Source organism: Apodemus sylvaticus, chromosome 2 (assembly GCF_947179515.1).
Source record: "Apodemus sylvaticus chromosome 2, mApoSyl1.1, whole genome shotgun sequence".
Lineage (NCBI taxonomy): Eukaryota > Metazoa > Chordata > Mammalia > Rodentia > Muridae > Apodemus > Apodemus sylvaticus.
In genome coordinates this window covers 153,152,542-153,170,786 of record NC_067473.1, presented here as the reverse complement: position 1 = coordinate 153,170,786, position 18,245 = coordinate 153,152,542, and the positions used below count along the sequence as shown (strand labels likewise).

The 18,245-nt window shown below is 45.3% G+C and overlaps 1 protein-coding gene and 1 long non-coding RNA gene across 3 annotated transcripts in view; one reads left to right on the top strand and one right to left on the bottom strand.

Moving 5' to 3' along the window:
- Positions 1 to 18,245, bottom strand: part of Slc6a13 (solute carrier family 6 member 13) — a 33,994-nt gene that overhangs the window by 9,199 nt on the left and 6,550 nt on the right. For both annotated transcript variants that reach the window (XM_052174766.1, XM_052174767.1), the window contains exons 2-6: positions 10,174 to 10,308; positions 6,718 to 6,858; positions 4,282 to 4,366; positions 3,472 to 3,604; positions 2,385 to 2,519 (exon numbers count right to left, since the gene is read on the bottom strand). In XM_052174766.1, the coding sequence (XP_052030726.1) occupies positions 2,385 to 2,519; positions 3,472 to 3,604; positions 4,282 to 4,366; positions 6,718 to 6,858; positions 10,174 to 10,308 (629 nt within the window). The remainder of the gene's footprint in view (positions 1 to 2,384; positions 2,520 to 3,471; positions 3,605 to 4,281; positions 4,367 to 6,717; positions 6,859 to 10,173; positions 10,309 to 18,245) is intronic.
- Positions 1,976 to 18,120, top strand: LOC127679147 (uncharacterized). Its single transcript, XR_007976694.1, has 5 exons — positions 1,976 to 2,004; positions 2,421 to 2,489; positions 3,306 to 3,616; positions 5,903 to 6,034; positions 16,163 to 18,120. It is a non-coding gene; the product is annotated as an uncharacterized LOC127679147 (long non-coding RNA).

Sequence of the window (18,245 nt, the reverse complement as noted above, 5' to 3'; positions counted from 1 at the left end):
CAGTCTCCCCTGGCTCTCTGCCTCTGCTCTTGGCAGGGGGGGAGGGGGGAGATGCCTTTAGTCTTTGTGTTACCTAGTGGGGATCCTGTACCTTTTTCAAGAGCCAGGCGAACACCAGTTGGAATTCTCCCACTCCCCGAGGAGTGCCAACTACATTCAATTAGGGCCTAGCAGGATGTCCCACCCTGCAGGCAATACTCAGCTCACTGATGATGAGACCTACCTCCAACTGAGCCACCCTTGAAAACCTGCTCCCTGCCCACGGCCACAAAGCCTATGGAACCTACAGCAGCCTGCAGATTGGACCATGGCAACAGGAGCTCTGTGTTCAGTAAGCCTTCCTCTCTGAGGCAATTAAGACACAGCTTCATCAGCCCTGGAGTTGGAGGTTGCCTGGCCCACACTCTCATCTTCTGGAAACATATACAGCAAACGCTGCATCTAGAATGGGTCAGGTCTGGTCAACACAGATTTTGGTGAATGACTCACACAAGAAGCCAAGGTGAACAGACAGGGACCTTGCCCTTCAGAAGAGGTCAGAGAGTTTTGTGGGAATTTGTCAGCATCCAGACCTGCTTCCAATTGCAGGTGTGGATACAAACAGCCTTAAAGCCCAGGGGTAAGAGAACTTGCCTGGCTTGCATGATGCCCTGTCGCCGTCATCTCCAAAACCACAAAATCTTAAGGATCTCTAGGCCTCAGTTTCTCTATCTATAAAATAGAAGTAGCTCATTAATACACTGTGGGGATTAGCTAAAATAAGACACGGAAGCCTCTTAATAGTGCCAGGGATATACGGGTCATTCTCTATAAATAGCTAATTAGGACCAAACCTCAAATATTGAGTTCCTTTGTCTTTCAGTTTATCTGGCCTTTCTGTTCTCAGCCGTACCTACAAATAAAAGTGAACGTCCCCACAGATTCATAGCTCCATTGTTCCAGAACCTCAAGGGGTCCCTTTAACAAGGTAGATCCAAGCCTGGCTTTACCCAGACTGCTCACACTGCTGTCCCCAGAGAGCCTGCTTACTGTTCACTGTCCGTCACAACCATTTGGTTCTGGGTAAATACAAGGGGCTTCTGAATCATGGAACAGAAATGTCTCTTAAATACTGTGTACAGCCTGGGGCTACAGTCTGCCTGTCTGCACAGTAGAGCAACTTTACAGTCTGAGCTCTAGAGTTGTGGAAACATCAACAGCTCTGGTCCTATAGGTTGGTTCTAACATTGTGTGCGGCAGTTTGATAGTAGCCTGCATCTCTGGTTTCTATGGACCCAGACAGGAGGAGGAAGGGTTCATCTCCCACAGGAAGACTTGAGACTGCTAGAGTTTGTGAGGAGAGTCTGACCAGGCCTGGCCTGGCTGCCTGAGAAGACTTGCAATTCCTTCAGGTGAGGCTAAAGACTTGGGAATTCTGGTCAACCCAAATTCCCCCTAAAGGAGAACTCTTACCTCAAACAGGGGAACTCAGTGGCCCTGGGCCCATCCCTTGCCTTTCTATTTTCCTGCAACTTCACAGATAGGGCTTGTCCCTTGCTATTTTTAACCACTTGGAACGTCATCTAACAGTCTTCTAGGTATTGGGAGCCACTTACCCTCAATTCTCTAGGGGAGGGTCCTTGCACTAATACAAAGAGTCCCTCCCCCAAGCCAAGGGGAGTCTCTCTGACTAATACACAGTCTCCCTCTGAGCCAAGGAAGCATGGGCAGTCTGTAACACTAGGCAGCAGTCTCCTCCCTGCCCCTGCCACTTGACCACCCTTCAAGATGGCTGCCAAGCAGACACCTGCCAGGAGGAGGAGGGGCTTCACAATCAGGCTGCTTTGGGCTCTCTCACTGTAAAGTATCACAACCCTCCAGCACTGCTCCCCAGACACAGTGAAGATAAGGGCAGTGTAGACTGCAAAGGGGTGGGGGTGGGAGGCTGAGGAAAAGAAACAACTGACAGGAAATTTGACACCAGCCCAACTGCTAGGGGGAGGAGAAGGAAGCAGAGGCTGGAGGGTAGGGTCACTGGGCCAGAGAGAGGGCACCACGGGGCAAACGGAGTGGTGGAGTGGCAGGGTGGCGGGCTGAGAGGGGAGAAACAAGGGAGGAAGCTCAGAAGGGCGCATGGGATTTGAGAATGAGAGGAAAGGGGCGTGGCCTGACGGTAAAGCTTAGCCCCGACAGGTCATTGCCAGGGTCCCAAGTCTTCTGGGTCCCCTGGGACAGCTGTACACCAAGAAGGATCAGTGGCAGGCACAGTATGACCATAAACAATTGCTGGCCCATAGCTGAAGAAGGGAACACTCTCACCCCCAACTCCACCACCACAGATGCACTGGGGACCATGCGGGATAGCTCAAGTGCCCCCCAGAGCCTTATGGTGGGCAGCTTCCTACCTGGGGATCCCACAGACGTGTGATGTTGGGGTACAGGTAAAACTGAATTCCTTGGGCTGCTCCGGGCAGTGTCACTCCTCGAATCAGCAGGACCACCAGCATGAGGTAAGGGAAAGTGGCTGTGAAGTAGACCACCTGGTCCCGGCCCAGGAGGGACAAGAGCAGAGAGGAAGTTAGGTGTGGTGCGCACGCTCGCATTCCCTAGCAGAGGGATGGGGACGGACAAAGGAGCCCTGAACCCGCAGAAAAGGCCAAGGGAGCTCCCTGCCTGCTCCTCCCTCAGCCTCGCAGCTGCTCAGCTCCATTTCCCAGAGCCTCTGACCACAACTCACCTCTCCTTCCCTCCAGCCCCTCCCTCCACTCTATTCAATATTTGTGTGGTGGCCAGATGAATGCAAGCATTTGCCCACACAAGTGCTTAGAGCTACAAACAACAGCGGTGTCTGGTATGCAAATGCCTTGTGATCCTTCCTCGGTGGGCAGTCAGATTAGTAAAGCAGACTTAGGAGAGGCCTCCAGGGCAGGAGTCCAGAAGAACTCAGGATGTGTTTGTGTGCGTGCACACAGATAGGTGTGTGTGCATACATACGCATGCACACACTCACATGCACACATGCACGCGCCTGCGCACTCACACACACACACACACACACACACACACATACACACACATGTGCATGCTCCACTTCAGACTCTCTAGGGTAAAGAGAAGCCAAATCTCCCAAATTGGCTGAGCACCACTGTGAGGTGCGTGCGGTCTGACAGCCTTCTCTAGCCAACTGTTTTATCTATGAAATGTTTTATAAAATGGGGACCAGTGGCTCTGCTGAATTTGCAAGATGCTCACGAATACTGTGGATTGCAAACTGGAGTTCCTCTGGTGCTGCCCCTCCTCCTTCTCTCCTTCCATTTATCCCCCAGGAGTACATGGATGGAACCCACAAGAGGCACAGAACCAAGGAAGGAAGCCACCATGAACTGCCGTGTCATTCCGTCCTGTCTGGACTAGGCTAAGCCAAGCACAGCGGCCCCTGTGGAAGGCAGGCTGTCCTGGGATGGGAGAGAGCTGGGGCTCACCAGCACAGACCTTGCCTGTGGACTTGACCCCCTTCCAGATGCAGAAGTAGCAGATGATCCAGGCGAGCAGGAGACACAGGACCAGTTCCCAGCGCAGGGACCCCAGGTGCTGGATGCCATCCGAGAGCTTCAGGACTCGCCTCCTAAGAGAGCAGGTAGACCCTGACCTCTCCCTTGGGTTTCTTTCCTTCCTTCCTCTCCCTCTTTACTGTGTTTTTGGCTTTTTATTTATTTTGTGGTTTTGCTTTTTTTTTTTTCCTGTGTAAGGGTTAGAACCCAGGGCTACGAACATGCTTGGTAGCTACCCCAACTGGAGGGTAGATAGATATATGAATGGCAGAGCAATACCGTCAGGCTCTTCACTAAGTCTCGCCATCTCCTTGCACTAAGACCTGTGATGCTCTCCTTCACACAGATATGGAGGCAGAGCTAGAGTGTGGCTACCGTACACTGTGCCCAGTTCAGTGTGCCCGGAGGGTTCACTGAGTGTGGGAGAGGGATGCAGACATAAACTTGCTCATCCATCCGAGGATCCTTGATGTCAGGGATCAAGCCTTGGGTGAACAGCATTTGGGGATCGGGCCTAGAGGAAATGTAACACTTTCAGCCACTGGGGAGGGTAGTGGGTGTATGTGTACTCACTGCATATATGAACACTCTGTAATATAAGGATTACAAAGTTCATCGGAGAACAATCCTGCTCTAACCATAGTAAAGGTACTACAGAACTAAATCACATAGAGCTGCCCAGGGACATCCTCTGCCCAGGCCCTTCTGTAGAATACACAGCCACATCCGAAGGGAGAAGGGCCTCACTTACTCCCAGAACTCAATGACAGGGGAGGTGGCATTCTCAGAAGTCACATTCAGGGAGGCGTTGGTCTTCTGGAACTCCACACAGTTTTCTACCCATAAACCCCAGGGAAGGAAAAAAAAGAAAAACTTCATCAGTCAACATTGTGCATGACCAAAGAGAACAAGACCAAAATAAGATGTCTGGAAGGCCCTGGGCTAGAATCCTGTGAGGCACACATCTTCTCTGGAGCAGAGGCGGTCCTCCTCCAGCCTGCCTCGCCGCTTACACTCCCACTGTAGATTCCATACCCTTGGTTTACAGATTCTCATTAAAGTGTGGCCCAGCCGAGCTCAAGAAGAGGCTCTGTGTACTAGGTGCTTCCAAATGTATGCTCTCCCTGGGAAACTGTCCCAGGCAGAGCCCCAGCCCTGGAGGAATGGTACGAATGTCTTTTAGGAAGGCAAAGTAGCCAAGGACCCAGATGCAGGGAGAAGGTCAGAGAGTGCTAGCTTGAACACTGACTCTCCAGGTACTGGCTATGTGGCCTTGGGTGAGGAGCGGTTTGACACCCCAAGCATCATTTCCCTGATCTCTAGAACACTGATGTTAGTATGAGGGACTAATGGAATAGTAAATGAAAATATAAACGTGAAGCAATCGAGGGTCTGTTACCTGCACGCCACTTTGGAATTTTACAGAATGTTGACACTCTTTTTAACATTTTATCGGCAATAGAATCTTTCTGAATGTAAAGACAGATACTTTGGGGACCAGCAAGGTAGCTTAGTGAAGGGTGCTGACCACCAAGCCTGACAAGGCATACTACCGCTTTCTATATTCCTGTCCGCGTTGTTCACGGTGTGTGTTCACAGTGTGTGTTCACAGTGTGTGTGTGCTGGCTGGCTTTGGGTCAGTTTGACATGAGTCATAGAGAGGGAGGAAGGAACCTGAATTGAGAATATGCCTTCCTAAGATTGGGTCGTAGGTTACCCTGCAGAGCATTCTCTTAATTAGTGGTGGATGGAGGAGGCCCCAGCCCATTGTGGATGGTGCCATCCTGGGCTAGAACCCTGGTTCTGAGTTCTATAAGAAAGCAGACAGAAAGTCATGAGGAGCAAGCTAGTAGGCGGACCCCCTCCGTGGCTTCTGTGTCAGCTCCTGCCTCAGGTTCTCACCCTATTTGAGTTCCTGTCCTGACATGCTTCAGCGGTGGACAGTGGTGTGGAACCTTAAGGCAGATAAGCCCTTTCCAGATAATCAGAACAAGCACATCAGTAAGCACCAAGAAGGAAAGTGCCCGGGAGGGCCAAGGGTCAGTGTAAGGCCACTGGGACATCTGAAAGGAGCCTATTGCAATGTTGTGGAGCTGGGCAGCTTGCCTCCAAGTTTTGGCTTTTCATTTGACAAAGATGGTAGAATGCAGGTGGTAAACTCGGACGGGCAGGGGCTCGCCTGAGAAGGAAGTGTGAAGCACCAGACCACTGGTTGTCATGGTACGCTAGGAGGAACAGGCAGACACCAGATCCAGAAGGCATAACCAAAGCCAATCGGAACCTGGCAAGTCAAGGATTCTTACTCCAGTTCAGAGTCAAGTGACTCCTCAGACCAAGAACTCATTAATCCTTGTCACCGCCACTTCCTACAGTCTTGTGGACAAGCACTACAGGATACTTGGATGGCGACCAAGGCATGTAGCAAGGAGAAGCAAAACTTAGGAGCAGCCAGCACATTCTGTGATACCCAGCAGGGGAGCCACAAGCCCATCCAGTGCTTAAAGGTAAGATCCCACAGTTCTGCTCCTCAGACACCACAGACACGTGTCAGGGGCTCAGTACCATGGGCATGTCTGTCCCCATAGGCTGGGCGGCTGAGAAGTCCCACCCTGGACAGCAGTGCTGTTATATCAGTTCTCAGTGTATCAGATTTGATCGTTTTATTGTTCTTGGCTTTGTCAACACAGAAGCTAATTGCCATCGTAAATTTCACTGATAATGGGTAAAACAGCTCATTGCCAAGTTGAGCCCAGATAATTTACAAGTTTGAAAACCTTAAAATCGTGTCAAATGTGAAAAAACAAATAAATAAGCTGACAAATCAAACAGGCCGTGTCTCAGACAGAAATGAACAAGTGGTTGGATGCAGAGGAAGGCCATTCTATGTGCAAAGTACACAGAGTATACGGGGGATTTTTAACTCCATGACATTTTGCTCTAACGGCTGGTGACATCTCACATATTGGAGGAGTGTTGGGTGAGGAAGGCAGGCCCTTGCCTTCACACCAAATGTGTGTCCTATCACAGAGCTCCATCCCAGCTCCTTCCTCTTTTTCATGATCTATTTGGCTGATTCTGAGTTTAAAATGTGACCTAGAGATTAGCTGCCTAGGATACAGTGCGCTCTCCCTCCCGGTTAACCTCGCCAGGCAGGAGAAGGAAGTGAGCTCTTGAGCGATGATCTCACCTGTGTTCCACTCGTGGCTGCAACTTCCCCAGGGGAGGTCAGAGGTGAAGCTGCTGAAGAGGTAGAAGAGGGCCCAGGCCAGGACAACGATGTAGTAGACGTTGAGGAGGCTGACGATCATCTGTGAGGCGTAGCCGATGCCTGGGGAGGGGACGGAAGCTTTGGGCCAGGACAGTGCAAAGGTGCTCACAGGCCACCCATGCCTGGGCAGGAGGGGACTCGCTTGCCACTTTCAGGGCCCAGAGCAAGAAGTGTTGGGTCTAGCCTCCCGGCCACCGGAGTAGAACTGCTAAGCTCTGATGGTCTCCTAGGCAAGTCCAGCACTTTTCTCTCATCTTCTGCTGGTAAGGCTGAACTTTGATAGTTATCAGATTCTGAGTTATCTTTTAAATGCCTAAGATTAGAGCTACGCATAGTAGCACATGCCTGGAATCTCAGCCCTCAGGAGGCAGAGGGTAGTTAGTTTACCGTGAGTTCTTTGGGTTTTTTGTTTGTTTGTTTGTTTTTTTGGAGTTGTTTGTTTGTTTGTTTGTTTGGGTTTTTTTTTTCTGAGACAGGGTTTCTCTGTGTAGCCCTGGCTGTCCTGGATCTCACTCTGTAGACCAGGCTGGCCTCGAACTCAGAAATCCGCTTGCCTCTGCCTCCCAAGTGCTGGGATTAAAGGCATGTGCCACTACCGCCCGGCTTAAAGTAAATTCAAACACAGCATGGTCTACATAGTGAGGCCCTGTCTCCAAACAGGTAAGACTAACTCTACCATGACACTAGTCTATTTCTCCAGAGTTAAACTCACATGTCTCCAAAACAAAAATACAAAAGTGGGGATGAAGGTAGGGTCTGGTTGACAAATTGTTCGCCTTGCAGCTTGAGGACCTGATCTTTATTTCATCCCCAGAATCCATGTTTAAAAAGAAAAAAGGCCAGCTGTGCAGATCTTTAGGACTCCCTGATCATCCAGACCATTTGAAAGGTTCTAGGCCACGGATAGACTGTCTCCAAAAAAATAAAAAAATAAAAAAAACTGGACAGTGCCTGAAGAAAAACACCTGAAATTGATCTCTAGAATACACACACACACACACACACACACACACACATACAAACACTCTCTCACGCACGCACGCACGCACGCACATGCACGCACACACACACACACACACACACACACATACATGCACATGTAGGCACACACCATAGATACAGTCACATGCCACACACAGGCACACAATCACAAAACCACAAAAGCAGAGACAGGTAATTCACATAGAAAAAATACAGATACTGAATAAACACCTTAAAAATAGTCATCATCTCTAACAGCTAGCAGAGTGTGAGATAACACAGTCAAATACCATTTTGTAGCTACAATTTTGGAGATATTTTTAAAATAGGGTCTCAGATAGTCAAGGGGGCCTCAAACTTGATAGATAGGCCAGGTTGGTCTCTCACTCCCAATCTCCTGTTTCAGCATCCCGAGTGCTAGCCCACACAGGTGAAGTTTTGTTTGTTTGTTTGTTTGATGATTGGTTGATTAATTGGTTGGTTGGTCGCTTTTATAAATGTTGTAAGTCAATGGTCTCTACACTTGTTTAGACATTAGGGTGTTCTACAGGACCAGGGATATAATTCAGTGGCAAGACATGGCTCTGGGTTCAATTCTGAGCACCATAGGAAATGTGGAGAACTGATTTGTTTACAAAAGGAAGAGAATTTTCAAAAACTTTAAAAGAAAAAGATGCTACTAATGTCTTGTGACATTGTCTGTCAGTCGGCTAACACTTACTTCCACAGGACAATCTAATGAACCAACTTCTAATTTGCCTAGCATGATAGCACAAGCCTTTAATCCTAGCACTTGAGAGGCAGAGATGGGTGGATCTCTGTGAGTTTAAGGTCAGCCTCATCTATAAAGTAAGTTCCAGGACAGCCAGGGCTACACAGAGAAACCCTGTTGGGGGAAACTGAAAGGAGCAGAGAGTGAGCAACTTGGTATCTATTTGATCTAATGATCCTACTCCAGGAGTTTGTCCCTAAACAAATAACTTCAAAGCAGGAGGGAGTTGTGTAAATAGACAGAGGTGCTAGCAGAATATGAAAGTTTTATGAGTAATTGAAAATGGGCACAATGCCTCATGCAGAGAACGTCTGAATTATGATGTATGCAATCGATGGAAGTTTACAAACCATCAAATGACCACCGTGCAGAAAATAGAAAACAAAACAACCCTAAATCATGGATATTGCTTAGCAGTGTGTTATAAGCACCACAGAAAGGAGAATAAATAGAGAAATAAAGCCCCCTGCAAACTAGAAGCAACCCAAATATTGCTTGATGAGTAGGCAGCTAAAGAGATGTATATCAGTGTTGTGGACCGCCACCCGCTGAGGAGAAGGCTCGGATGATTAATACACAAGGCAGCTTTGGTGGATTGCTGGAGGCAGAGGAGATCACGCTGAGTGAGAAACCCAATCACAGAAATGCTTCAGACAGACATTAAATGGCGATCTCAGAATGACAGAAATAGAAAGGAGAATAGGGTGTGCCAGACAGGAGGCAGGAAAGGTCGGCGTGGCCGTGTCATGGGGATTAGCATGGTTCGGTGGCTGTGGGGCTCTTGGTGGTGGAATGGTGGTGGTGGTCAAACAAATCCACTCAGGAAAAGTGAACCACACATGGTTAACAGGAGGTGGTGAAAAGTCACAGGCACTGTGACTGTTCTGTGGATGACCCCAGTGTCAGTTTCTGGGGTTTGCTGCTATACCTTGTAGTTCTTAACAAAGTCACTGTTGGGGAAAACTGGGTGAAGGCCCATGGAACTCCCCTGTACTATCTTATAACTCTCTGTGAACCTGTACTTATCTCAAAATAAAAGCATAAATTAAAATCTTATCTGTAAAGAGAGAAGATAGGAAATAAAGCAGTCTAAATTTTAAAGTTATATCAATAATCGATGGAATGTCCTTCTCATTTAAAATTCTCTTTTAATGGGCTGGAGAGGCGGCTCAGCCCTGCTCTTCCAGGTTCAATTCCCAGCACCCACATGACAGCTCACAATTGCCTGTGGCTCCAGTTCTAAGGGAATACAACGCCCTCACCTAAACATACATTCAGGCAGAACACTAGTGCACATAAAAATGTTCTTAAAAATAAAATAAAATTCCCTTTTAAAATGTTTTCTAGCTGATTAAGTAGGTTCAAACTAAATCACAATTATATATTTAAAACACACAGTAAAACAGCACTGACTTTGCCTATCCAAAGCCTTTGCCTCATTTTTCCTCATTCTATTTGATAGACAGAGAAACCACCTTAGTCTGCAGCTCACAGAGGAAATGGAGATAAATATGGAGATTCACCATGGTCCTGTTTTAATCTCTGAACCATTGCTCACCCTAAATGAGGGTTACAAGCACTAACTCATGACCCTGAAATTGGACACAGAGTTGGTTACTCACCCTCAAAGATGGGACAGATTTTCCTCCAGGCTGTGATGCCTCCCTGGTTGGTGTACTGGCCAAGTGCTGTCTCCAAGAAGAAGACAGGAATGCCACAGGTAAAAAGGAAAATGAGGTAGGGGATAAAGAAGGCACCTGTGGGTAGAAAATTGGATGCATGTTACCTGGCAACCTTTCCTTCGTGGTCCACATCCATCCCCTTTCAATACCACCCCACTCCACGCGCAAGGGTCAGAATCTTAGAGGCAGGAGACACACAAACTGCAGGTGACCGTGTAGCTATCTGTTACCTCAGCAGGGATCAAGAGACACCAAATTATGTGGGAGCTGAATGGGTCCACGCTTCCCTTCCATGTGCAGTTTGATCCGAGCCTGCCAAGTTCACTCCCCACTGAGCATCGATTACTGCCTAAGTGACAGATCACTTGTGGGAACAGCAGGAAGACCACTGAATGACAAATACCAGGACTCCTCAGCACAGACTGCAATTCTTCATTCTTTTCAAAGAAATTATTATACTAATTTCAGACTTTTTATTAAAGACAAGTTTTGAGACAAGACCTTGCCACATAGTTCAGACTATTCTCAAGGTTATAATCTGACTTCCATGGCTTCCCAAGTGCTAGGATTATAATCAAGGCCATTTATCAAGCCAAAAATCAGTTACTTTGGTAATTGTGCTGATTCTTTCTCCATAATCATGGGCTAAGGAAAGACTATAGGTACCAGACTGGCATTTTCTCTACATAAACCTCCAGCTACTGCCAAAGTTGACAGGAAAATTCGCAGTAAAGAGTAACCAGAAAGGGGAGGCCACATGAACAGAGACCCTAGAACTTTCCACCTGAACCAGGAGAGAGGAAATGACCGAGGGTGAAAGAAAGACCCATCTAGATGGGATTGACCGCACTCAGGGTGGTTTGGGCCTCCACTGGAAAGAACCATTTCAAAAGATTAAAAATAACGATGTTTATACAGTGCCTGGTCCCACTCTATACCAAAGCTGTGGAGACTCTCCTGATGATGAATAGTGTATGTATTCCTGGGGAGTAGTCAGCCCTGCACCAGAGATAGCTCCAGTGCCACCTAACAGAAGAAAGGTGAAGAAACCAAAACCAGGGCACATCACAATCGTATTACTTAAACTATCCTAAGACTTTAGGGGGTGGGGGAGCCTGGGGACCTTAAAATTGGTCGGAGGAGGGCATGGCACATATATACAGAAAAGCAAAGATAAAGACAATGTCAAGTTAGTCCTTGGAAACAAATCGAGCAAGCCAGAGGGCAGCAACTGTGCTCTAGTAATAAGGAGAACAAGCCGTCAACCTGGAGTCCACATCCAGAAAAAGATTGCTTGGAAATGAAAATGAAATGAAAGCTTTGTGGGTTGTGAAAAGAACAAAGCTATCAGCAGGAAGACCACACAGCTGTGGTTACAGGCAGGCATCGCCATGCTCGAGGACTGTTTACTCTTTTATATTAATTAATTTAATGGCTATCAACCTCTTAGAAATCCAGAGGAAACCTTTCAAAACAATGTCTACCTTACCATTCCACAAAGAAGATTTTAAAGCAAAGAATATCTTCAAGAGTAAAGATAATTTCACTCTAATAAAGAGGTCAGTTCATCAAGAGGTCACAATATTATAGGGGAAATATAGGATTATAAAACTCATATATAAAGTAGTATGATATCTTTTGAGACTAAAATTTCATGAATTAAAGATGTACACTACATGAAAAGTTAGAAGGATTCTTCAGGCAGAGGGGATGATAAAGACATGTAGCAGTATATATTCACAAAGGAGAACTCCAGAGACAGTAACTCCATTGGCAAATATAAGAACTGCTTTCTCAAGCCAGGCAGTGATGGTGCACGCCTTTGATCCCAGCCTCAGGCGGCAGAGGCAGGTGGATCTGTGAGTCTGAAGCCAGCCTCTTGTACACAGTGAGTTCCAGGACAGCCAGAGCTACACAGAGAAACCCAGTCTTGAAAACAAAATAAAAGAATTGCTTTCTCCTTATTAAACTCTTTTTTTTTCATAATTTTTAGTTCACATTACTCCTTATTAAATTCTTAAAAATACAACTAGGCTGGCCATCACGGTACACCTTTAGCCCCAACACCTCAGGAAGCAGAGGCAGGCAGATCTTTGAGTTCAAGGTCAGCCTGTTCTACAGAATGAGCTCCAGGCCAGCAAGGGTTACCTATTAAGCCCCCGTCTCCTAACCCTGATCCAAAAAAAAAAAGGTACAATTGACGTAATTGTCTCCCAAATATTCTTGTGTCTATTAACATAGATGAATCAGTATGCCTCATTCTTCGCCAGAGAAGCTTCTCTCTGTAGCGGGCGATGGTTAATGCAGAGATTCAGACCTGGTCAGAGCGGTGGGGATAAGTGAGTGTTGAGTGGTCATTCCTGAATGGGCCTTGTATAACAAGTCCTACGCCACCTAAGGTTCAGGAAGCATCATGGGAGAGGGGCAGGAAGAACGGAAGAGCCTGGGGATGGGGAGTGATCCCAAAGAGCAGCGTCTTCTGGACATGATGCATTCATAGAATTCACAAACTCACTGCAGCTGTGATTAACTCCACAAGACCTGTACAGGACCGGGGCTGTCAATATCCCATCATGCATAGGAAAGAGGTGCATGAGGCCCCACCCCTCCCTGAAGGTCTGTGGACAGTCATTGGGCAGGGGGAGTGAGCGTCACTTTCTTCGATACTGAAGCACTGAGAAGTCAGTCATGCTCCAATAGCTAACCCTGTGTCCACTTTCATGAGGACAATCACAGCTAACTACGAGAGTCAAACCCGAAAGAGAAGACCCAGAGTAGGGCAGGCCTTGCTCAGAAAAAGAACAGTTTCAGTGTGGAGGGGGAGAGAAATGAGAGAGGATAGTGACGGATTTGAAAAATGACCAAGGTTTATGGGTACATTAAATTGTCAAGGAATAATAATAAAATTCAAAACTACAACTGACTTATTAAAATTTGCAATGCAGCCAGGCATGGTGGCACATGACTTTAATCCCAGTACTCCAGAGACAGAGGCAGGTGGATCGCTGTGAGATGGAGACCAGCCTGATCTACAGAGTGAGTCCTAAGACAGCAAGGCTACACAGAGAAACCCTGTCTCAAAAACACACAATTTTTTTAAATGTAAAAAAATTATAACGATTGGGAAAATAAAATATATAGCAAAAATATAAAACTCATCAGGAAAAATAAAACTCATCATAAGACTGTTATATATAAAGTAGTACAATATCCTTTAGAAAATAAACTTTGATGAATTAAAGTGACAGACCACAAAATCTAAACTAATACAATAAAAAGCTATGACTAGTAAGCCATCAAAAGGACAATGCAAATAGTGGAATAATATTTAAAATACCCAATTATTACAACACAAGGCAGATAAAGAAAGAAGAAACAAGGAACTAATAGGACAGGTTTAAAAATAAGTATCAAGAAGTTACATTTTAACCTACCTTATGATTAGTTGTATTAAATGTAAATGCTCTAAATGATGATTAAAAGACTCAGACTTTTAGGTTGGCTTTAAAAGAAACTAGTAAGATTCAAGTATATGCTGCCTAAATAAAGTACACTTGAGGTTTTAGAAAAAATGAAGAGATTATAAGAAAAACATAGAAAAATATTTTTCATGTTAGTACTTATTGAAAGAAGGAATCTTGCTTTGTTTGGTTTGGTCTGAGACAGGGTCTCAGCAAATAGCCCAGGCTGTTCCAAATCTCACAGTCTTCCTACCTTAGAATCTTAGAATTACAATGTTGTGATTATAGGCATTCATCACCATGCCTAAGGAATGTTTATGTTTATGCCAATTGATTTTTAATGGATATCAATGTGTAAAAAAAAAAATCAGAAAAAAACTTACAAAAGAATATCTATTGTAACATCACACAAATCAGACCTGAGAGCAAAGAAATATTTTCAAGGGTAAAGATAATTTCAAAAATAATAAAGAGGTCAATTCATCAAGAGGACATAATATCCTAAATTCATATTTGCTGAAAGATAGAGCTTTAAGGTATGTGAAACAAAACTAATAGACCCACAAAGAAAAGTATATAGATTTCTAGTGAACGTTCAAATGGTTAATAGTCTCTCAATCATTTAAAGAACAAAGTGAAGATCAATAAGATTGTAAAATATTTGAAAACCATATGTCAGCTCCATTTATAACATTTATAGAGCATCCTAACAACAAAAGAAAAGTATACATTATTTTCTGGCATGTATACAATGTTTACCAAGAGGAGCCATGCACTAGTCCACAAATAAATCTTAATAAGAAAAAACTCATTTAGGCAGATGTATTCCTGACTAAATTAAAAACCAATAAAAGGAAAACATTAAAACTCCTACACATTTGGGTTTTTTTTAACTGTTCTTAATAATCTATAGATCAAACAGGTAACCAAAAGAAAAATTAGAAAGTTTCTTAAGTAGAATGAAATAAGATACAACATACTCAAATCTGTGTATTCTGTTAAAGCAGTAATTGGAGTTTCTGCTCCAATAGCACTAAATGTCTATTATCATAACAAGAAGACAGAATTCAGATCGATAACTTCAGCTTCCTCCTTAATAAACGAGAAATAAGAGTCCACGCAGCCCAAACTAAATCAAAATGGAAGGCGAGAAAGCATGAGGGAAAATGAGTCAAACCAAAAGCTGCCTTCTTGAGACAAGGAAATCAATAGACTTTCCAGATGGCGTAAGTTACCAGCAGGAGGTCTGGGGCACTGGCTCAGTGGGTGAAAGTACTAATTGCACAAGCCGAGAACCCAAGTGCAGTACCCGGAGCCACATTCAAAATGCTAGCTTCAGCAGTTCACTGTGTAACCTCAGCACGTCTGTCTGCAGTGAGTTTGGAGGCGGGGACAGCAGGACCATCTCATGGCTCTTGGGCTAAGCAGCCTGGAGCAAGCAGGGCAGCAGCAGACACACAGGACTCTGCCTCAACAAGGTGGACAGCAAACATCTACTCCCAAAGGCTGTCCTCTGACATGAACATGCCCACTACAGCATGCATAGGCATGCAAGGATGCATGCACATTGCACATGTAACACGTATGTACCACACACACACACACACACACATGTGTACATACATACTCAGAATACAAAAATAAATAAGTCAGGTTTTTAAAAGTTACCAATATGACAAATAGGAGATATGTCTTCAGCACAAATTCTACAAATATGAAAAAGATGGTAACAAAATACATGAACAACTGTATAACTATTGAAACACGGAGAAAATGGGCAAATTCCTCAAACAGCACAGGCCCCTACAGTTTACTCAAGAAGGACAATGTAAGCTGCCCTTGGCTATTAGAGAAATTGATCTTCTTTATTAAAAATCTTTCCCATAAGGCAACCTCTAGATCTAGTGTGACTTCATTGGTAAATTCTATGAGTGCCCAAGGAAGAAATCTTACCAATGCTATATAAACTTCTATGGGGGGTGGAGGAGTGAAAGGTTCGAGGCAGGGTTTCTCTGTGTAGCCCTGGCTGTCTTGAAACTTGCTCAGTAGCCCAGGCCCTGCCCCTGCCCCTGCCCCTGCCCCTGCCCCTGCCCCTGCCCCTGCCCCTGCCCCTGCCCCTGCCCCTGCCCAGCCTCTGCCTCCAGAGTGCTGGGATTAAAGGTGTGCACCTCCACCCAGCTGAAACATTTTACACAACATTGACAAAGAAGGAAAGTAGCAAACTCGCTCTATGAAGCCTGCATTTTGTGATAACCAGACAAAATACCAAAGGAAAAAAATAAATTTTAAGGTCTTTAAAAGTTATTTTTAAGTGGGGGGGGGCATGTATGTTTGTGTGTGCATGAGTATATGTGTGCACATGTGTGTGAGTGTGTGTGTGTGTGTGTGTGTGTGCATACATGTGTGTGGAAGCCAAAGGACAGCCTCCAGTGTTATTCTTCACACATACATGTTTTTCTTTAATACAGAGTCCTTCACTGGCCTGAAGCTCACCAAGTAGACGAGGCTGGCCCCAGGGATTCATCTGCTTCTGCCTGCCTGGCACTGGGATCACCAGCGTCCATTACCATGGCCGTATTTTTCTCTTTCTTTGTGGGTAAAACGCAGGGCCTCATTCCCACTGAATAAGCTCTACCATCTGAGCAGTTTCCTGGGCTCCCTAGAGGAGTCTTAAGAATGAGGGATGAACTAGGAAAAGGATAAAAAGGAAACTATAGCCGAATCTCAAAACAATCATTCTGTATGAAAGAAGCCAGAAGGAAAAAAAAAAAAGGACATAGCTCCTCGTTCTCCTTATATAAAAAAGTTTTAAAAGCAGATGAATTCACAGTGGCAGAGCAGAGCTTTGTGACTGTACAGGGACACAGCAGCAAGGGCCAAAAGAACAAGGGGTTACCAGGAGCCAGGAGAACATTTTTGAGGGTGAGCGATACATTCACTAGCTGGACAGTACAGGTACTTTTGTTGCTGTGTATCAAGATTCTGCAATTTATACATCCTAAATACACCAATTCATTGAAAGTTAATGGAACTGCTCTCTAGTTTGTAGCTATAGCACAATTCAGGAACTAAACTGAAGGAATACTCAATTGCCCTAAAGCCAAGGAATGAAGACTGTGAACCGTTCAGCCTAAGAGATCCAGGCCTGATGGGAAACTCCAGAGGACAAAGAAGCCAGTAGCTGGTGTAAAAGGTTACAGGGAAAGCCCCGGTCGTTTCGGAAAGCTGGCAGTCCGGTTCAAGCCTCCAGATCTATGCTGCCTGCTCTTTCCCAACAGACCAAGCCAATGTTTAACCGTGGGCCCACGGTCAGCTCTGCCCCTCAGCACATGAGCAAAGTCCACACTCAAAAGCCAAGAGACGCTGAGAAGGAGCCAGTGGTTAGAAGCTGATCAAGAGAGACCTAAGCCCAGCTGAGGGAGTCCTCACGGCCATTGCCCCTTAGGATCTCCATGAATAAAAGATGGAGTCAGGACCTAGCATAGAGACACATGCTTTTAATATCAGCACGTAGGAAGCTGAAGAAGGCAGATTATAAGCATGAGGCTAACCTGGGCTACAAAGTGAGACCCTATAGAAACAGGAAGAGACACAGGAGAAGAAAGTTACCCACGCCCTCACTTCACCCATGTAAGTCTCCCCCAAAATTCTAAAATGTGCTGTCCACTTCCCGTGAGGTGGGAGGGACTGCAAAAAGAGTCCTGTAGCTAGCCATCCCTCTCAGAAGAAGCACAACAGCCCCTCACAAAGTCAAAAGGCGACCAGCCATGGAAACTGGGTGAAGAACCAGGATGGGAGAAAAGCATTTGTTAGCAATATGTCTGGCTGAGGATTAATATTAGAAAATACAAAGAACAAAGCAACAAGACATCAAGCAACCTAATCAATAAGTTATAATGACGTGAGCAGACGGTTCTTGGAAGAGGAAACACAGGAAACAGTAAGCACACAGAAGAGAATGTTCAACTTCACTAGCCATCAAGAAGATGCTAATCGATAGCACACTGGGATCCCGCCTCGCCCCAGTCAGAACGACAGTCATCCAAGAAACAAATAACAATAAATGCTGACAAGGATGAGGAACCTTACATGCTGCTAGTGGGAATTTAAACTAGTTCAGTCACGGCGGAAATCAGTACGGAGATCCCTCAAAAAGCTGTCTATTATAATAGCTTTTCCACTTGACATAGCTGCACTTCCCCTGAGTATTAACCAAAAGATACCAAGTGAGCACATCACAGAGACACTTGCGTGTTACTGCAGCACTGCTCGTGAGAGCTAAATTACAGAAGAAACATATGTGTATATGTATATATGTGTATATATACATGATGAAAAATTTTCAGCTGTAAACAAGAACATAGTTCTATGGTTTTTCAGGAAAGCAATGCAATTGTAGACAATCGCATTAAATGAATTAAGCTAAGCTCGGAAGACTATATGATGTTTTTCTCTCATTTGTATTAGATTTTATACATAGGCACATAAAATCATGTGTGTATGCATACTTATACACATATGCATGTGTGCGTGCGATATGAAAGTAAACGC